Raw genomic sequence first — 18555 nt, 5'->3', positions numbered from 1 at the left:
GGTGTGGTAACTTGTTACAGCAGTCAAAATTAAACTAAGCCATGCTCCTCTCTCTCTCCCTCTCTCTCTCTCTCTCTCCTTCTCTTTCTCTCTCTCTCTCTCTCTCTCTCTCTCTCTCTCTCTCTCTCTCTCTTTTTCTCTCTCTCTTTCTCTCTCTCTCCCTCTCTCTCTCTGTCTCACACACACACACACACACACATACACACACACACACACACACACACACACACACAGAAATTATCCTTCATAAGTTATTTAAGAAATGCTAAACTACTTAAGCACAAACCAGGATATATAAGTATTTAGAGCACAAAGAGCCTGAGAGACAGTCATTACTTCTTCACTTTTATTTAAATTGCTTTAAAAAGCAAGAACCCCAGGCCCACACTAACTTACAGGACCCTCTTTGGCAAATCAAGGAGAGAGCCTGTGAGCCTGTGTCAATCAGTATGTCAGTACTGTGACAAAATGCCTGAGAAAATCAACACTCGCTCACAGTTTCAGAGGTTTCAGTTCATGGTTGGCTCCATCATCCTTGGGTCTGTGTAAAAATGGAAGGAAGTAACAGAGGAAAACTGCTCACCTCCTGGAGGTCAAGGAGCAGAAGGAGGAAAGGAGGGCCAGGAACAAAATATAGCCCCTAAGGGCTGGGGATGTGGCTCAGTGCACAAGGCCCTGGGTTCAATTCCCATAACCCCCCGCCAAAAAAAAAACACCCTAGGGCCACTGCCTGAAGGCCTCACTCCCTTCAGCTAGGTCCACCTCCTAAGTTCTCACTGCTTCCCAACATGGGCTAACAAAGTATGAACCCATCAATGAATGAATCCATTATTAATTCATATATTGACTCATCAATGATTTAGTCATTGATGAGATCAGAGCCTTCATGACCCAATCACTTCCCCACCTCTGAACAAGGCTGCAGTGGGGAACAAGTGCTCACACATGAGCCTGTGAGGAACATTCCAGAACCTTCCTCTGGAGGGATCCAGCCCAGGGCCTGACAGATGAAGAGGACCCAGGTTGGATGTCAGCCCCAATCACCCTGTCAGCCAGTGGTGACCTGCCAGAGCCCACAGCCCCATGGAGCAGCCCTTCCTCCTCCTCCTCATACCTCCTCTCTGGATACCAAGCCCTCTGAATCCAATGCCACCTGCCACCCTGCAGTTGGTGAGGCCACTGAGCAGTCTCTGCTACAGCATGAGTATAACTAGGAGGAGAGGAAAGAAGGAAAGAGACACAAGCAGACTTTCTTGCAATTTGGCCACTAGGAAAGCTGTTGTTCCCTCCAGAAGACATGACCATCAACCACTTCCTGCCTAGGTTCTCCAGCCTGGCTTGGAACCATCTGCAGGTATGCTAAGCTCCGTTCCTCTCATTTCTCTTAACGGTGAGGGAGAACTAATTCTCAAAGCACACACACAACATCACTCCAGAAATTAAACCGAGCTCTCTGGTCCCATTCGATCCCGCTCTGAGTATTTTCCCAAAAGAATAAAACACATCATACCACAGCGACATGTGTGCACACCTGTTTATAGCTGCACAATTTGTAATAGCCAGATCTTGTTAACTACCTAAATGTCCATTGGCTGAGGAACAGATAAAAAGATGTGTAGGCTTTTATAGGTAAATGGATGCAACTTGAAACCATATTCATAAGTGAAATAAATCAGACACATATATGCACACATCATATTGTCTCACTAGTGTAAGAAGCTGAAACACCATATGTATATGTATATAGGCATATAAAAATATTGATTTCTCTGAGTTCATTGAAGAGAAAAATGTATTCAGGTATTGTTCAAACAATTGAATGCAGAAGTTGTGCTCTAGGTGAATGATCAGGGGATGACAATAAATAAAACAAGAAAACCAAAAAATAAATGAAGAAATTCCTTCAGTCAAAAATCAATCAATCAATCAATCAATCTAGCCCTCTGGATTTAACAACCAGGGTCCTCAAGGCATCACCAAATCTCTGCCCTCCGTGTCCTACATTCCCTCTTCCTAGTTCCAGGCTTTAGCATCCAGGGCCTGGAACCCTAGGCTGCCCTCCTGGCTTGAGCCTGCCTGGGGATTTTTGTTTGGATTGGGTTGAGTTGGGATAGGTTTTGTGGTCCTGGGGATTGAAGCCAGGCCTTTTGCACTGAGCTACATCTCCAGCCCCCTTTTATCTATTTTGAGACAGAGCCTCACTAAATCACTAAGTTGCTTAAGCTGGGGGCAAACGTGTGATCCTCCTGCCTCAGCCTGCTACAATACTTATAAACGCCAGGGTGGGAGGCACTGCTGTCACCCACAGCTGCTAAGAGGACAGCACCTCCCTCTCCCAGCACAGCCACCAGGTGAGCAGGAATGTGAAGCACCATCCCTCTAGGGACTCTGAACCCAAGACTGTCACCAGATGAGTGTGGCCCAGCCCTCTGGCATCTCCTGAGGGCTTAGCTCTACCAGCCTCAAGTCTCAGTCCTGCAGTTGGCTGAGTAAAATGACCCCGGTCTGTTCACATTGCCTGTCACCAATCCCCCAGGGTGGTGACACTGAGATATGTGTCCCTGAGCTCACAGAGCCTGACTGCATGCTGCATCCCACCTCCTGCCCATGTGGCAGGCCTCTTGGAGGAGGAAACATGAGTTTCTTTAACCTCTCATTGTTAGCTTCTGGTTATGGTTTGGACCTGTAGTGTTCCCCCAGAAGTCTCCTGTGTGTGGAGTGCAATGGGATCCTGGGGTGCTTATACTCATCAGTGAGTTCACAGCTGGATGCACCAACAGAAGGGGCCCTGGCTGGAGGTGTACCCTGGATGTGACCCTGGGTGTGCATTCTTGTCCCAGTCCTTCCACCTCTCTGCTTCTGGCTGCCATGGGCTGGGCACTGCCTGCCAACCCTAACTGCTTTGGAGTCAGCCAGCCATGGACCAAAACTGTGAGCCAAAATCAACCTCTCCTTGTCTAAGTTGTGGGCGCCTAAGTTGTGGATCCCAGCAACAGGACAGTGACTGAGACACCTCCAAATACTTGTGAGTTCCGAGAGTGGGAGACTGAGTCATAGCGAGTGCGACAGCAAAGATTTCAACAGGAAAAGGAGCATGCGTTTCCAGCATAGGCCGAAAAGGAAGGCTCATTTTCTTATCTCAAGCAGAGAAACATTAGCCAGTGATTAGATGCTGCACCAGCTGTCTGTCTCTCTGGCTCCTTGCAGAGACAGGGGTGACAGGCAGGAGGTAATAGCCCAATGTGTCTCTGAGCCACAGCCTTGAAGCAAGGAGAAGCTCCCCAGGTCAGTGCCATCCAAAATCTCTCCCCACAACAGAGCTGGCTGATAAGCCAGTGATAACTCAGATACAGAATCACAAGAGACACAACCTGTGCCCATGGCTGACTGAGGCCATTGCAGCAGGGCCATTCACATACTTGTTCTGAACTCCAAGCTGCTGGGCCATCCCTCCGTGCTGTCTGCCGCCCGAGGGTAAACAGTGACATTGTACCATGCATCTTTAATCCCCTGATCAGAACTTCTGTGTCTTGGTTCTCCTCCCAGGGGCTGGGCCTGTGTATTCAAGGCGGTATCTGATTCGATTCAAGCCCGGGCTCTCCGAAGTGCTGCTCACTGTACCACCAGCATCTGTGTCCAGGCCAGGAGGCAAAGACATTAGCTGCACCCACAAAACACATTCTCCTTTCAGCACCCGCATCCCATATGGTGACACATCCCACGGTCAGCACTCTGTAAATGCCTATTTCCTGCTGCCCCTAGACAGCAATCTGGTCCCTTGAAATGGTCCCAGTATTTCACTTTGTGCTGCAATTCCAGGAACACTGCAGGCATCCTGTGCCTCTCTGGTTCTGCAGTTTGGACCTTTTTTTTTTTTTTTTTTTTAGAGGATCTCACTAGGTGGCCTGAAACTCACAGTGATCCTCCTGCTTCTGCCTCCCGAGGGCAGGGCTGACAGATGTGTATCACTCCACCCAGGCTGGACCATTTTCCCTTCCTTGGGAGATGATCTTCTTGCATCCCAACAAGGTCTCCCAGGGACAGCTCCCTGACTCAGACTCAGCATCCCTTGCATCATGCAGCAGACAGCAGGGAAGTAATGGGTATGATATATGAGGGACCAGAGGCCACTTGTCCCTGAACTGCATGGAAGAAGCTGATACACAGAAAGAAGCAGGAAGAGGGCTGAGAATCGCCCCATCTCTGTCTCTAAGACCACAGCACCTGCAGCAGAGAAGTATGCATGTGCCATGCACTGCTCTTTTAGTCTAAGTCCTCTGAAGTCCAGCTCCCATCTGACACTTACAGTCAAAAACCTCAACCCTGCTCAGTGCCTCTGTTTCCTCAGGCATGAAATAGGGCACAAATAGTCCTCATCCTCGACAAAAGCTGCACAGCGCCCACTGTGGGTGCTGTTGGGCATCCCTGGTCTTCAGGGATGAGATGAGTTCCTCCCTGGGCTCCCAGTTATGCGCCCAGCTGGAAAATCAAAAGCTCCAGGGCCCATCTGCTTCCCAGGGTGCCCAGGTGTTCAGGTTTCAAGACCCAGCACCCTCCTGAGCCCCAACACCTTCACCAGTAAAATAAGACGCTCCTCTCCTTCTGGAAAGGAGTGCGGGACTGAACTATCATGGAGGGGAAGCCTTCCACCAATTCTTAAACCCTGCGCAACACAGAAACGGTATCTTTTACAACTATTAAATGAGAGGAAATCAAATTTCATAGCTCACCTGGGCCCCTTTCACTCTGTGTCTTGCTGGGTTGTGGACGATGGAGAAGGACTTGCCGAAACCCAGGCCTCGGATCTGAAATGTTGATTAGCATCTCCTGACTTTCAAGAAACAGCCTGCAGGACGCGGTGCCATTGTCACTGCCCCAGGTAAGGACAACCTGTGTTTCCCCCACGAAGGCCACGCTCAGACCAGACACCGGAAGAGGCTCTGTGGATAAACACAGGGGGACACTCTCAAGCTCAGTAGCTCTTCCCCTTAAATCAGTCCAATTCTGTGTGTCCCACTGGAAACAGTCCTTTTATCTAAGTCACTGTGTCGCCACCATTCGCAGCTTGAGGAACACAGAATAAAGCAGAAGGAATAAACCCTAAGACCAAAATCAGTCAAGGTCTGTACTGTCCTTTAAGATGAGCCCTGACTATGACTTCAACTCTGCTTTAAAATGTCCCCTTAGGCAGCGGCCTTTAATCACATCTACATCAGACACGGACAGTGGAGCAGTGCAAGGAATCCCTCTCTGCCAGGTCCCCAGGTCTCCCTTCAAGACCAGGTCACAGGAGCGTTTTACAGGACCCAGACCCAGCCACCGAGGTGTCTGTCCCCCTGATCCAGCCCAAGGCAAAATTCCCCACCATGCTGTGCCCTGGCTGTCATCTCCTCTGGCTGTTGTGACATAAATTAAAGCACTTCAGCTAAAATTACACTCAGGAGAGAGGATCAGAGAGGCAGCAGTATGCTCAGGAAAACACAGCACTGCTGGCAGCAGAGACCACAGCCCCAGCTCCTGGCCGCTAAATGGGAAGCACAGGGGACCTCAGTGACAGAGACAGAGAGACAAAAAGATGACAGATGGACAGAGCCCTGTCTGAGGTATGGGGGACTGAACAGGAAAACTCCAGCACCACCCAACCCAGAAACAAAGGCATTTGCTTGATTTCCCAGGTCACATATCTCTGATGCGAGACTTCTGCATCAAGTCTTGTCTTACATGGGGTGGTTTGGTTTGGCAGTGCTGAGGACTCTCACATGCCAAGCAAACGCTCTACCACTACAGCTGCATCACCAGGTCTCATACTGTGTTGTTGCTGTTCTACTTGTTGGCTTCAGAGTAATATTCTAACAAAATAATTTCCAAGCTATAGAAAAACGAATGTCAAAACTCAGTGGTCTCAAAGGGATGTCTGTGGGACTTACCTCACTTCAAACCATAGGATCCAGGGCTGGGCTTCTGTGGCCTTCGCCAGCCAGGAAGGCCACGTGCATTCACATCACACACAGGCATACACACTCACACATCCACACCACCACCCAGGAAGCCAACAGAGGGCCTCTATTTTCCTCTTGCTTTAAAAAGAACAGCTCATCTGTTGGGCACTAGTTTTTAATTTTTAGTTCCTTTCAATCTATAAAATTTAAAAAGCTACATTGGCAGTCTCAGAGGAGACTGAGGGAACTGATATCTACACCACGACCTAAGTTGTCTGGTCTCCATTAAAAGTCCAAACATCACGGGGCCACACCCCACTTGAAACACACACTTTCCTGTAAAGCACACCAAGCTCCCATGTCCAAAAAGAGCTTCAGGGCAAACAGACACAGCCTCAGTTTCCCAAGGAGCTGAGAAGACTAGGAATTGCAGACGTCATCACCCTTCTAAGGAAGCCTCACACCAGGGCCCTGCAGAAGATCAGGTGTGAGCCACTGGTAACAAACCAAAAGATTTTAAAAATAAAGCAAGGGGAAACTTCTAGTTGGGATTGGTAGCACACACCCTTCATCTCAGCACCTGGGAGGCTGAGGCCAAGCATCACGGGGAGTTCAAGGCCAGACTGGGCTACATGTGAGACCTTGTTTCAAAAACAACAACACTAAAGGATCGGATGCCCTGATCCAACAGGGAACAGGATGGACAAGGCTCTACGGTACAGGATAATAAGAAATGGTCTGTGACCATGGCTGTGAGCTGATCATCTCACCCGTTGTGACATTGATGAAAGCGGGCTCTGCCAAGTTCTCCTTGTCTCTTCCTAGAGATACAGAGAACCTCTATGGCATCGCTGGGCTCAAGCCTGTGATGCTGTACTGTGTTTGCTGAGTGACCCATTTGCCACTTGTCTCATTCTTTATACTATACCAGAACGCAAAAGCGGCTTGGTCTTCATTTTTCCAACTTAGGACCACACTGGTTGGCACTTCAACATTTTTTCACAGCTGCAGGTGTTATTCAAATGTTTTTTTAAGAAAAAATGAAAAATTACATTGAAAAAACCTAAATGGAATCAGAAAATCTGCTCTGTATGTCTGCTTTCCAGAAATAACTTTATAACCACAGGAAGACAAAGATGTTCCAGGAACACAAGTGTGCCCCAAAAGCCTGTTCCACTCATGAGCAGGTGATCTGGACTTGACCCTTATAACCTCTCAGAGTCCAGCTCTCCACTGCATCCCAAGTTCCCCTAACACACCACCACACACATAAAGGAATGTTATCAAGTCTCTGTGGTGTGATAAGCAAGGTCACTAGGTTTGGTTTGGTTTTGGCAGTGGTAGGGATTAAACTCAGGGCCTTTGCACTGAAATTACATCCCACACCTTTTCTAAGTTGCCCAGGATGGGCTCAAACTTGCAATCCTCCTGCCTCAGCCTCCTTGAGATATGCACCACCAGGCCCAGCTTGGATATTTTTATATCTAGGTTCAGACTCCAAACCTGGTAATCACTGGTCTTGTAACAGTACTCAAAGTCTCTCATCTTTGAGAACTACAGTTTTATCACCTGTAAAACTGCAGATGGGTAAGATCTTAAACCAGCCAGGCATGATGGGATACACCTATAACCTCAGCACGGAGGAGGCTGAGGCAGGACGCTTCAAGTTCAAGGTTAGCCTGGAATACATAGTGAGATCCTGTCTCAAAAACCAACCAAAAAAAACAATAATAACAAGAAAGAATGTTAAACCAATGGAAGGCATTGTGGTTGCTGGCACTAAATCTACCAAATGGACACCTCTTAATTAAATTCAAGATTGAGGAGCAGCAACCAGAAAGAGAATAAAACACAGGTGATATGGTCCTTATTCCCAAGCAGCCTGGAACTGAATCCAGGAGAATAGTCTGCACAGGAACATCATCTTGGCATGAACACAGATCACAGGAGATGCAAGAGCCCTGGAACCCTCATTTCCCAGCCCCAGGGTTTCTGTATGGTTTTTGCTTTTCCTATTTCAATGTCTCTGTTAAGGTTTTCACTTCCAGAGCCAGGTATGGTGGCACATGCCTGTAATGCCAGCACTCAGGAGGCTGAGGCAGGAGGATCATTGCAAGTTCAAGACCAGCCTGGGTCATAAAGTGAACTCAAGGCCAGCCTGAACTGTATTGGAAGACTCTGTCTCAAAAGAGAAAAAAAAAGTCCTCATTCAGGTCACTTCCTGCCCAACCTCGAGGGTGCCCCTGGCTGCTGTCCTGAAGCTCACCAGCTTATTTCTCTAAAGGGAGCATTTTGGATTCTTGGTCAGAGAGCTCAGGGTCCCCAGCTCTTGGGAGTCAGTCACCAGCACTTTCTTTTGTCTCTTTCCCTGACAATGGCGAACACACTGAGGTCTGCCCAGGTGGAGGAGCAAGGAACGCTCCCACAATCTCTGTGCACTGGTTTTATTTTCCTACAGCCTTCACCAAGAACTGAAGGTGGCGGCAGCCAACTCAGCCCCGGTGTGGACCCTCTGCCACTAGGAGGCGCCCTAAGCTCGGGACCACGCGTTTAAAAACCAACAATGAATATTATTGCACTGGGAACTCCTACCATTTTCTTATAATACCCTAGCAATGTTTCAGTGATTACTCTGATATTACTGTCGCAGAACTAACAAAACAACTGCATCGCAAAGTTGTTTGTGAAAAATTATAAAAGTAATCTACCTGCCCCCTCATTTGAGAGGTTAAATGATTCAACAAGACATCCAGACAAGAGTTTTAAATTTTTGTGTCTTGGGACACCTTTTTCCTCTTATAAAATCATGAAGGGACCAGGAATATAGCTCAGCAGCAAACCCACCTGCCTGGAAAACACAAGGTCCTGAGTTTGACCCCCGGTACCAAAAAAAAAAAAAAAAAAATCATGAAGGATCTCAGAGAAGTTTTGCTTGTATAAGTTACGTTTGTTGATATTCACTGCATTACAAATAAACAAGGAAAAAATTTTAAACACTAAAAACATCCAAATATGCATTTATTAGTCACCAGAGTGTCAATCAGGAGGAAATAAGGAATGTTTCAAGGCTACTGAGATAATAATATCTCTCAGAATCCTCAAAAGAAAGTAAGGGACATCCAGAGATCCCTGGACCATGCTTTGAGAACCATGGTCTAGCCCAGGGTCTGAAAGCTTTTTTTTGGACAAATATTTCTGGCTTTACAAGCCATAAATTCTTGAGTGTTCTTACTCAATTCTATTGTGAACAAGCCACAGACAGTAGACAAGCATGGCCGTGCTCCAACAAAACTTTATCTACAAAACTTTATCTACACAGCAGCCTACTTTAGCATCAGGACCCTTATTATCTGTCTATCATGATTCAGACAGGGGTTAAAGTTCTGCTGTAAAAATATTCACATTGGCAAAGAAAAATAGGTTAAATGAGGCAATGAGAAGAAAATAGATTGCAAAAACACATGCACGAATGACCTCAATGTTTGTACAAGAAAAAAACATAGACATATACCTTCAAATAATAAAATAGCATGCATTAAAAATTATCAATGATTTTTTTGTTTGTTTATTTGAGACAGGATCTCACTAAGCTGTAAAGTTGCCTGGCTGGACTCCAATTTAACCTCCTCCTGCCTCAGCCTCCCACAGCGCAGGGATTACAAGCATGCACCATTAGGTCCAGCTAAAAGGTACCAGAGACTATCCCTGACTGACAGCTTACATGTGGCTTCTCTTTAATGGCATGCACTTTATATTATGAATACGAATTATCGTTATGAAAAATGTTTCAGGTTTGTTTTCAGGAAATTAAAACAATATTTGGAAGTCATGACAGCTATAAATTGAGCAACTTTCCCTTAAGGAGCATCGCAGTGGGCTATGGGAAGTTTCACTGCATACCTGGACCTCCTGCCTCGGGCTAGGTCTCCCCGAAGCCCTGTGTCTTCGCTGTGGGCGTGGCAGGACAACTGGTTCAGGACCTGGGGCCGCTGGGGGTGGGCCAAGTGGGCCCGAGGTCACCAGGTGCCCCCGGGCTTGTGATGTTGTCAAAGGTCACCGGGCTGCCCCACAAGGAAGTCGTCTCTGTCGTGGTTGCTGGGGAGCTCTGAGAGGGATGGAGGGCTGCGGAGAGAGGCGAGGGTGAGGCACAGACCTGTGACCAGGACGCGGTGACAGCTTCTTGCTCCCCTTCCCATCTGCATCTCCTATGCACCTGAGAAACTGTAGGACAAAACAGACCCCCACCAGCTCTGGAGGAGACCCAAGCCCCTGCCTGCTGCTGTCTCCTGATACAGTTCTAAGCCCTTCTGATCATCTGTTTGCAGAGACTGCTGGTGGCCCCCAAAATACATCTTTTTTTTTTTTTTTTTTGGTACTGGGGAATCGAATTCACTACCTCACGCCTGCGATCCAAGCGCTGTGCCACTGAGCTATAATAGTGGCCTGCCATCCCCTTCTCTTTCCCTTTACACATATTTCCAGTCTTTCCACTAGAAAACAAAGACTCCACTTCCCTGCCTCCCTTGCAGCTACAGGGAGCCGCGTGATTAAGATGCAGCCAATAGAATGTGAGGAATGTGAGCTGAAACCCTGCAGTGCTTCCAGGAAGTTGAGCATGAAGGGCAGAGCTCTGCCTGGAATCCTGCCATCCTTCCTTGTAACTGGAATATGGATGTGATGGCTGGAGCTCTAGCTGTGCTTCAGGCCCAACATCGTAGTGGTGGTATTGGTGGTTGTGTTGACGGCTTCTGGATTCTAGGATGACAGCCCAGAACACTGCCTCTTGGATTCAACAGCAGAGACTGAGGCTTCCCAATTCTTCATTCTGCCGCTGGGAACAAACAGGGTGACAAGCCAGGTGGGTCAGCTTCACAACCTCAGCATGGGAGTCAGTTCTGGAGGCTGAATGAAATCCTGTTCACCGATGTGTGAGCTAAACTGTGCCCCGCGGTGTGCATGCGCTGAGGTCCTACTCGGCAGTGACTGTGTGTGCCAGGTTGTGCCATCTAAGAGGTCAGACCCTGCAGGGCAGAGCGCCACCTGCAGGCGTAGAGGAAGAGGCCCAGGGGAGAGGCCACACCTGCCGTCACCCTGCATCCTGAGTGCGGAGAAGACGCACAGTATGTCGCCTTCCTTCTGTTCCTTGCTACAGTGAGCTCTGCTCCACAGCGTGAAGCCTGTGGGTTTCAATAGCTCGGCTTCAGGGACCGGAGGAGGCAGGGTCGCCTACGCGGCGGGGCGTTCAAGGCTGTACAACAGCCCATCCGGGTCTTCCCTAAGGGTCCCAGGAGGAACCAGCTGCATGATTGCCTCCCATCCCGCTGTCTGCATGGCTCTGTGTAATCACTGTTATTACCCAAATTCGCTTTATTAGAAGGTGTCAGCAAGACCTGCCCCCTGCAGAGGGCACTGTGAGAAAGATTCGTTTTATCAGCGTGGTTCTCAGAATTGGGAGTTTTTCCAAGCAGAAAAAAAGATGTTACCCAATTTTAAAGACAAATCAACAGCTACCATTTTTGCACACACACACACAAACAAAAAAACAAAACAAAACAAAACAAAACTAAACAACTGGGCATAGTGGCTTGCACCTGTTATCCCAGCACTCAGGAGGCTGAGGCAGGAGGGTTGCCACCAGAATAAGGCCAGCCTGAACTACACAACGAAATCTTATCTCACTAAAATAAAATAAAATAAAACCTATTAACTAGCATTATCTTATGTCTTATAGAAGCATATTATGACCAAAGATAGTTACAAGGTCATCGTGTTGGACTGGGTGGTGTTGTGAAATGAATGCTGGATACCAAGAGTCCCCGGAACTTAGTATTCTGTCCTTACATCTTTCCTTTTCTTATAAGATCAGGAGGCACTAGCTCCAGCCAGCACCAGGAATGTAGACTTCCAGGTCACACGTCCAGGAGCCATGTTTGTTTATGAGATCCAGGGGCTCTAGCACTGGGCTACATCCCAGCCCAGCCCTCTGGGTGGAAGCCAAGGACACAGAAGGCCACTTCCCAAGCTCCAGAGGTTGAGGGACATAGAATCTTCATCCCTGTTTTAATGAAGCAAGGGATCAACCAAGAGCAGCACAGCAATATGTAGGGGAAACAGTACACAAAATCCTAAAACAACCAATGATTGTGTCATTATGTTAAACTACCCATGGGTATAGTCAGCAAAAAGAAAAAAGTAACAGAAAAAATCACTTTTTGTTTTGGTTTTCTGAGACAGAGCCTCACTACATAGTCCAGACTGGCCTCAAGCTCATGCAATCCTCCTGCTTCAGCCTCCCAAGCACTGGGAGGACAAGCATGTGTCACCATGCCTGGTTCTGAAAAATCATGTTTTAAAGACAAGGTTTTCAGCCAGGCATGGTGGCATGTGCCTGTAATCCCAGCATTTGGGAGGCTGAAGCAAGGGAATCGTTGCAAGTTCAAGACCCGCCTGGGCTACAAAGTGAGCCCAAGGCCAGCTGAACTACATAGCGAGACTGTTTCAAAAAGACAAAAACAAAAAAAAAAATAAAAAATAGAGACGAGGTTTTCGTCCAGGCTGGCTCCAAACTCCCAGTCCTGAGAGCACAGGAGCACAGTTAGAGAATATCCATGTGGGTGTTGCACCATTCGCTGCTGTTTCCCTTCAGGGCTGCTCCTGCCCTTTCCCCACTTCTAAAGAGAAACGTGGAGAACGGGGTTTCCACTACTCTTTTCCTGTTGGCTGTCACTCTCCAGATGCCCACACTGAGCAGCAGGGGGCGGGACAGGGAGGAGGGTTCAGTACTCACCCTGGCCAGGGCACAGGAGCTGCATGAGAACAGAGAGGAGGTCAGCAGCAGCCGCAGGGCACATACAGACACACACACATGGACAAACAGGGAGGCCGCGCCGGAGACTGAACCCGGCTGAGTGGGCGCCTAAGGCCATGGGTTCCCAGTGTCTACCTCCCTCCTGGCCCTGCAGGATAAAATGAAGCAGAAGAGCCCAGCTGCAGAGTCCCACTTGTCCAGACATCCCTCTCCTGGAGCCATCTCCAGTCTCAACATAGCACAGGAAGCCAGGGGTGCAGCAGAAGAACCCCCAGGCTGTCTTTCCCACCCACGGGTGGCAGGGATTTTTTAAGATGGATGGCAAACAGCATTGGGAAGATGTCACCAACAGGCTGTCAGCCCACAGTCTCAGATCCCTGAGGTCCTCCAGATGATGACTTTAAAAGCCCAGAGTCAACCCAGTGCAGTGTGGGGCACACCTGTCATTTCAGCACTTGGGAGGCTGAGGCAGGCAGATTGCCATGATTCCAGCCCTGCAAGGCTAATGAGACCTTGGCTCCAAAAAATAGACAAAAATAAGGGGGAGAGACGATGAATGAGAAGGAAGGGCATTCTTGGGTGCTGTGTCCCTGAAGTTGCAGCCTGATCAACACAGAGAGGCTAACGTTCATCACACGTCATGGAGCCCTACATTCCAGAAATCAGAGTGCAGAGCTTGCCTCTTGGAGACGGAGCCAGGCCTCAGGAGCTGAATCATGGCCCAAGTCTGCACTATCACCCTGGTGAATCAGACACTGACAGGATGCTGGCTGCTGGGTGCTGCGCTAAGTACTTCCAAGTATTAATGCAGTCTTCCCGGGGCATGCTAGTCACAAAGGAGCTAGGGAGGGGCTGAACTCCAGACTTTGATTCCAACACACCTTCCTTGACCACTAATGACAGGGCCTCCCGAGGGGACAGAACTGTGTCAGGTCAGAAACAACAGGAAATTAATCTCTGAACAGTCTGGGCTTGTGGCCTCTCACCTGTGTCCACCAGGAGAATCCAGTGCAGAATCACTGTGTCACATGTTTGTTGGCCCTGCTCTACTCTTTGTGTTCCCGTGTCCTCACCTCCCTAGATGTGACTTCCCAAACAATGTGTCAGTACTTTCCTCTGAGGCCAAGGGATCTAAGGGACTCAGACCAACACACAGAGACTTACGAGTCTGCAAGGGAGAGCTTCCTCAGTGATTAAAAAAAAAAAAAAAAGAGGAAAATGCCACCCTGCTTCAGGGGATTTCATGAGATCAGTCCATGATGTTTACAGGTATTGCAGCCACTCTGTAAGCAGAATACACTCACCCGCTGAGATGGCTGTGGGGAAACAGAGACAAGGCGTGGTTCCTTGAGCCCCTAAATCAGTCAACTCTAAACCCTTCCACCTTCCAACTTCTCACCCAAGAACATAAACTGTTCCTTACGCCCCTAAACCATGTGTTCAGGTCATCTGGTATTTGCATGAAAAGTGCACTGGCAATCAAAACAAAGCAAGAGATCTGATGTTCGCCTTACCATTCCTCTTCCAGAGAAGATACCACAAAGCCAAGATTGCCTTGTCCAGAGCTGGTCAGGAGGAGGCCAGCTGGGATCCAGGGGGACCAGCCAACCCTGCCCTTTCACTAACCACAGATAGAAAGATGCTCACAGGGCCAGGGATATGGCTCAGCAGCACAGCACCTGCCTGGCAAGCATAAGGGTCCTGAGTTCAATTCCCAGTACAAAAAAAAAAAAAAAAAACAGATGTCCATAAACAATACCAGCAGGCTGCCCAGCATAGTTTGTAAATACTTTTTAAGGAATATGATCAACAGCAGGTGCATCTCCTAAAATTCAGTCAAAGCTGAGTTGTGGCTGGGGCCAAGATGGGAGGCAACCAGTTCCCAGAGTTGTACATTGAGCAAAATTTCACTGCACAGAGAAGGAAGTCTGTGAAGATGCTCTCCCAAAGTGACACCAGGGTGTGGCATAGAGACAACCTCAGCATCTCCCCAGGATGGAGAGGGTTCTGCAGAAATAGTGACTTACTGTGAGTAACTTTGTCCAGGTCCAGACAGGGAAAGAACCAAGTGTCCCAGCTCCTGCTCTGTGAATCCGAGGAGAGCCTGTATGACAGGAATTACCATCCTGCTTAGACACAAGTGTCCTGGGGCTGGAGTCCCCTAGCCCAAGATTGTATGGCCTGAACTTGACCCAGAATCAGTGGACAGATGAAAAGAATGTGGTGGGCACACTGGCACACATCTGCAATCTCAGCACTCTGGGATGCTGAGACAGGAGAATAGCAAGTTAAAGCCCAACCTGGCCAATTTAGTGACTGAGTGAGACCCTGTCTCAAAATTTGAGAAAGAAAGCATTTAAAGAGGGCTGTGGATGTAGCTCAGTGCGAAGGCCCTGGGTTCCATCCCCGATGCCAACAAAATAAACTTTACATAGCCCAGACTGTTTGCAAACTCAAGATCCTCCTGCTTCAGCACCCTGAGTGCTGGAATTCTAGGCGTGCACCACCTCACCTGGCTCCCAGTATTTCCCTCTGAAGTACTGAAACAGAACAACCCAGGTAACAGAGGCATCGCAGAGTAAGGGATGTCGGTAGTTTGCCCAGCACCCAGGCCTCTGGGCTCAGGGTGTGCCTCAGCCCCTCCCAGCATCTGCCCTGCCAGCCCGGAGCACAGACAAGTGGGGGCTCTGACTCCACTCCTTCCCCAGAGGGACCTGGCTTCTGAAGATCAGAGGGAACCCCATCTGCCCTGGCACACACAGAAGGTGAGGTTCTGCCAGACTCCCAGTGGCTGGGAGCCCAGCGTCACACGCCATGCCTGCTCCCTCCTGACGCCAGTCCCAAGTCACAGCCACTGCTCTTTCCTCCCTCCCTGCCAGTCTTTCAGGATTCCTTGAGTTTCTGGCTGCACCTCCCTCACTCCCGTGCCTTGATTTCCCCACTTTGGTGCCATAGCCAAATTCCCATGAGCTCTGACCCTACATAACAGAAGCAATTGTATTCCTGGAGCTGAAAAAAGACTCGAGACACTTCGGTTTTTATTGTGTCAACAGTCAGCTGTGGTAGTGCCCCACAGTGATCCCAGCACTGGGGAGGCCGAGGCAGGAAAATCACTAAACGTTAGAGGCCAGCCTGAGCTACACAGCAAGACCCTGTCTCAGTCAATCGATCGATCAATAGAACAGAACCAATGCTCTGCAGTTTCATTTCATTCCAGCTGCCTGATCCCCTGAGACTCTATAAACCCTGCTCAGAAACATCACGACCACAGGCGGAATTGGACGCTGCCATGGAGCAGGGGCCTGGCCTTCTTCGCACACCTGGCCACTGTCTTCCAGTGCCTCCCCTCTGCCTCAGTGACAGACAAACAGACTGCTGGGCCACATGTCATCCAGAGCATCACCAGGACCCTGGCAGGGACAGAGTCACACTTAGCTGGAAGAAGGAGCATCAAAGGTCATTTTCAAAGCTGTGGGCAGAGCCAAGGGCCAGAAATATGGGGGATGCAAGAATCCTGGGGTCACTGTCAAGAGAAGATGCAAGTAAGCCCAGGGTACCCGCTCCCCTACCATCCCCAGCACTGGCTGGGCCAGAATCATGAGAAGCTCTAAGAAAATGAGCACGTGACCAGGGGAGAGAGTGCTTGGGGGACAGGAGGCAGGGGTGCAGGCATTCAAGGTCACTTCAGAGGGGTGTACTACTCTGCAATAGAGAAGGGTAAGCTTGAGTCATCTGCAGGAAAAGGAGATTTGAGCGCAGAGTGTGAAGCGGCCTAAATCAGACACAAGCTCAAGCAGAACAATTTGTCTTCTACAAGAAACTCAAAGTGTAAATAAAGTACAACAGAAAACGGGGAGGTGGGTCTTTTGCAAAAGGGAAGAGATGGAGGGAGGGGGAGGGACATAAAAAGAATTTGGATATGAGATGCGAAGGCACAGCTCCCCAGAGGAATGTTGTCATTCTGCACAGCAAATGCACCAATCACAATTTCAAAAATTTCCAAAGAAGCAGGCAGAAAGTAGGACTCACTACAGCCCAGTGGCCTTGGCTGGTCCCATGTCCTCACCTGCCAGGGGCTACAAGCCACCAGCCAGCTCCGACCCCTGGTTCCCCTGACCTGAGCCCTGAGCCCGGGAGCACTGAGCTGTCCACCCCAGCAGCTCACAGTGGACACCAGGGAAGCAGAGGGTGGTGAAGCCACCTGTCCCTCCCACCCCAGGGACAGTGGCCGAGTGGGTGGGAAGTGAGTGAGCGTCTGCCAGGGTAACAACACACTCTTTCTCCTTCCCACAGCAGGCCCACGCATCATCTGACAGTCGTTATTTTTACTCGCTGATGTCATGAACCAAAATCACACCTCGAAGGGCCCATAGTGGGGCACCAAGAGTTGGGTCACCTCCCGCCCTCCCGAGTGACAATCAGCTGTCAGCTCCCTTCGACCCCTGCCCCTCCAGGGCAAATCATCCATCCCAAAAATTCCAGAACAATTCGCTCAGATGGCAAACATCCCCTTTCAGTCATCAAGATTTCTCCAGAGGCGGGTGTGGCATCGTGGGACATGTCATTGTAGTGTGTGAGTTCCACAATAAGGAGGAGGCGTGAAGGTGTGTGTTCCACAAAAGCAGCCTTCTCGGAGTATGGACAACCCCACTGCGAGTGCGACCACGAATGTGACTGTGGCCAGTGTGTGGCCAAGATAGACGTTGATGGACGAGTCCTTTCTTGACAGCTTCTTCAGTGCTCAAACTGGGGCACAGGAAGAAGAAGCCAAAATAGTCACAATTTTCAAACAGAACATGAGTCAAAGAAAGGGTGTTGGGATGGGGAGCTGGGTTCAGACCCCAGGTGTCTTGTGTGACAAGGAGTGAGGACTCCAGCCTGAGGTGCGCTACAGCGTCCCTAAGCATTTGTTTGCTTTAATTTTCACTTTAAAAAACTTTCCTGTGACTATTTAAAATCAAGGAAACCTAGCATTTCTTTTGTTTTGGGGGGTTTACTTTGTTTTGTCTTTCTTTTTCGGTTCTGTGTGTTTGTGTGTTTGTTTTCTGACCAGGACCAAATTCAGGACCTCGCTTACCAGGAAGGCACTGTGCCACTGAGCTATATCCCCAGTCTGGTTTGTTTTTTGAGGCAAGGTTTCACTATGTACCCCAGGCTGGCCTCACAGTGATCCTCCTACCTCAGCCTCCTGAGTGCTGGGATTACAGGCATGCACCACTATGCCCAGCTGCCTAGCATTTTTAAAATATGATTTTGGCTTATCAAAATAAAAAAACTCAATTTAAAAAAGTACAGAAAGTATTTTTTAGTTTGGCTTTCTTGCCAGGTATGCAGGACAATCACCATGAGTTCAAGGACAGCCTGGCTACATAAACAAGTTCAAGAAGCCAGCCTGAATTACAGAGCAAGATGCTGTCTCAAAAAAATTAATAAATAAAAAATAACAATTTGGCTTTCTTATTGGCCATAAACAAGCCATTAATTGGATCCGAGTGTCAGCCTTGCTGTCTGTGGGCTGAGCGCTCATGTTCCCAGCCACTCATGACTGTCACCCAGTGCTGAGGACAAGTGGCCATTGCCAAGCAACATAGCAGTCACACAGCTGGCTCCCTCTGTCAAAGGCGCTCAGGGAGGACACAGAGGCAGCCTGACTCTCCCAAGCCGCCCCGAGACATCCAGGCTGGTGACCTCTGATCAGTGTGCCCACACCGAAGCACTGGGTGGGGGGAAGAGGCAACCACTCAGGAACTGTTCACATCCTCAGTTTCTCTCGTGGGAAGTGACTTGGAGCCACTGCTGATGTGAACC

At 49.0% G+C, this 18555-nt stretch overlaps 1 protein-coding gene across 1 annotated transcript in view; it reads right to left on the bottom strand.

Moving 5' to 3' along the window:
- Positions 1 to 10141, bottom strand: part of LOC100715076 (receptor-type tyrosine-protein phosphatase eta-like) — a 38773-nt gene extending 28632 nt beyond the window's left edge. The window contains 6 exon segments of the mRNA XM_063255636.1: positions 3420 to 3500; positions 3503 to 3555; positions 4787 to 4940; positions 6710 to 6760; positions 6803 to 6925; positions 9997 to 10141. Coding sequence (XP_063111706.1) covers positions 3420 to 3500; positions 3503 to 3555; positions 4787 to 4940; positions 6710 to 6760; positions 6803 to 6925; positions 9997 to 10141 — 607 coding nt within the window.
- Between the last annotated feature and the right edge of the window lie 8414 nt (positions 10142 to 18555).

Source organism: Cavia porcellus, unplaced genomic scaffold (assembly GCF_034190915.1).
Source record: "Cavia porcellus strain 051 isolate PalLab524CR breed Dunkin Hartley unplaced genomic scaffold, mCavPor4.1 scaffold_9, whole genome shotgun sequence".
In the NCBI taxonomy this organism is placed as follows: domain Eukaryota; kingdom Metazoa; phylum Chordata; class Mammalia; order Rodentia; family Caviidae; genus Cavia; species Cavia porcellus.
The sequence above is the reverse complement of the archived record's forward strand: the minus strand, read 5'-3'. Positions and strand labels throughout refer to the sequence as shown.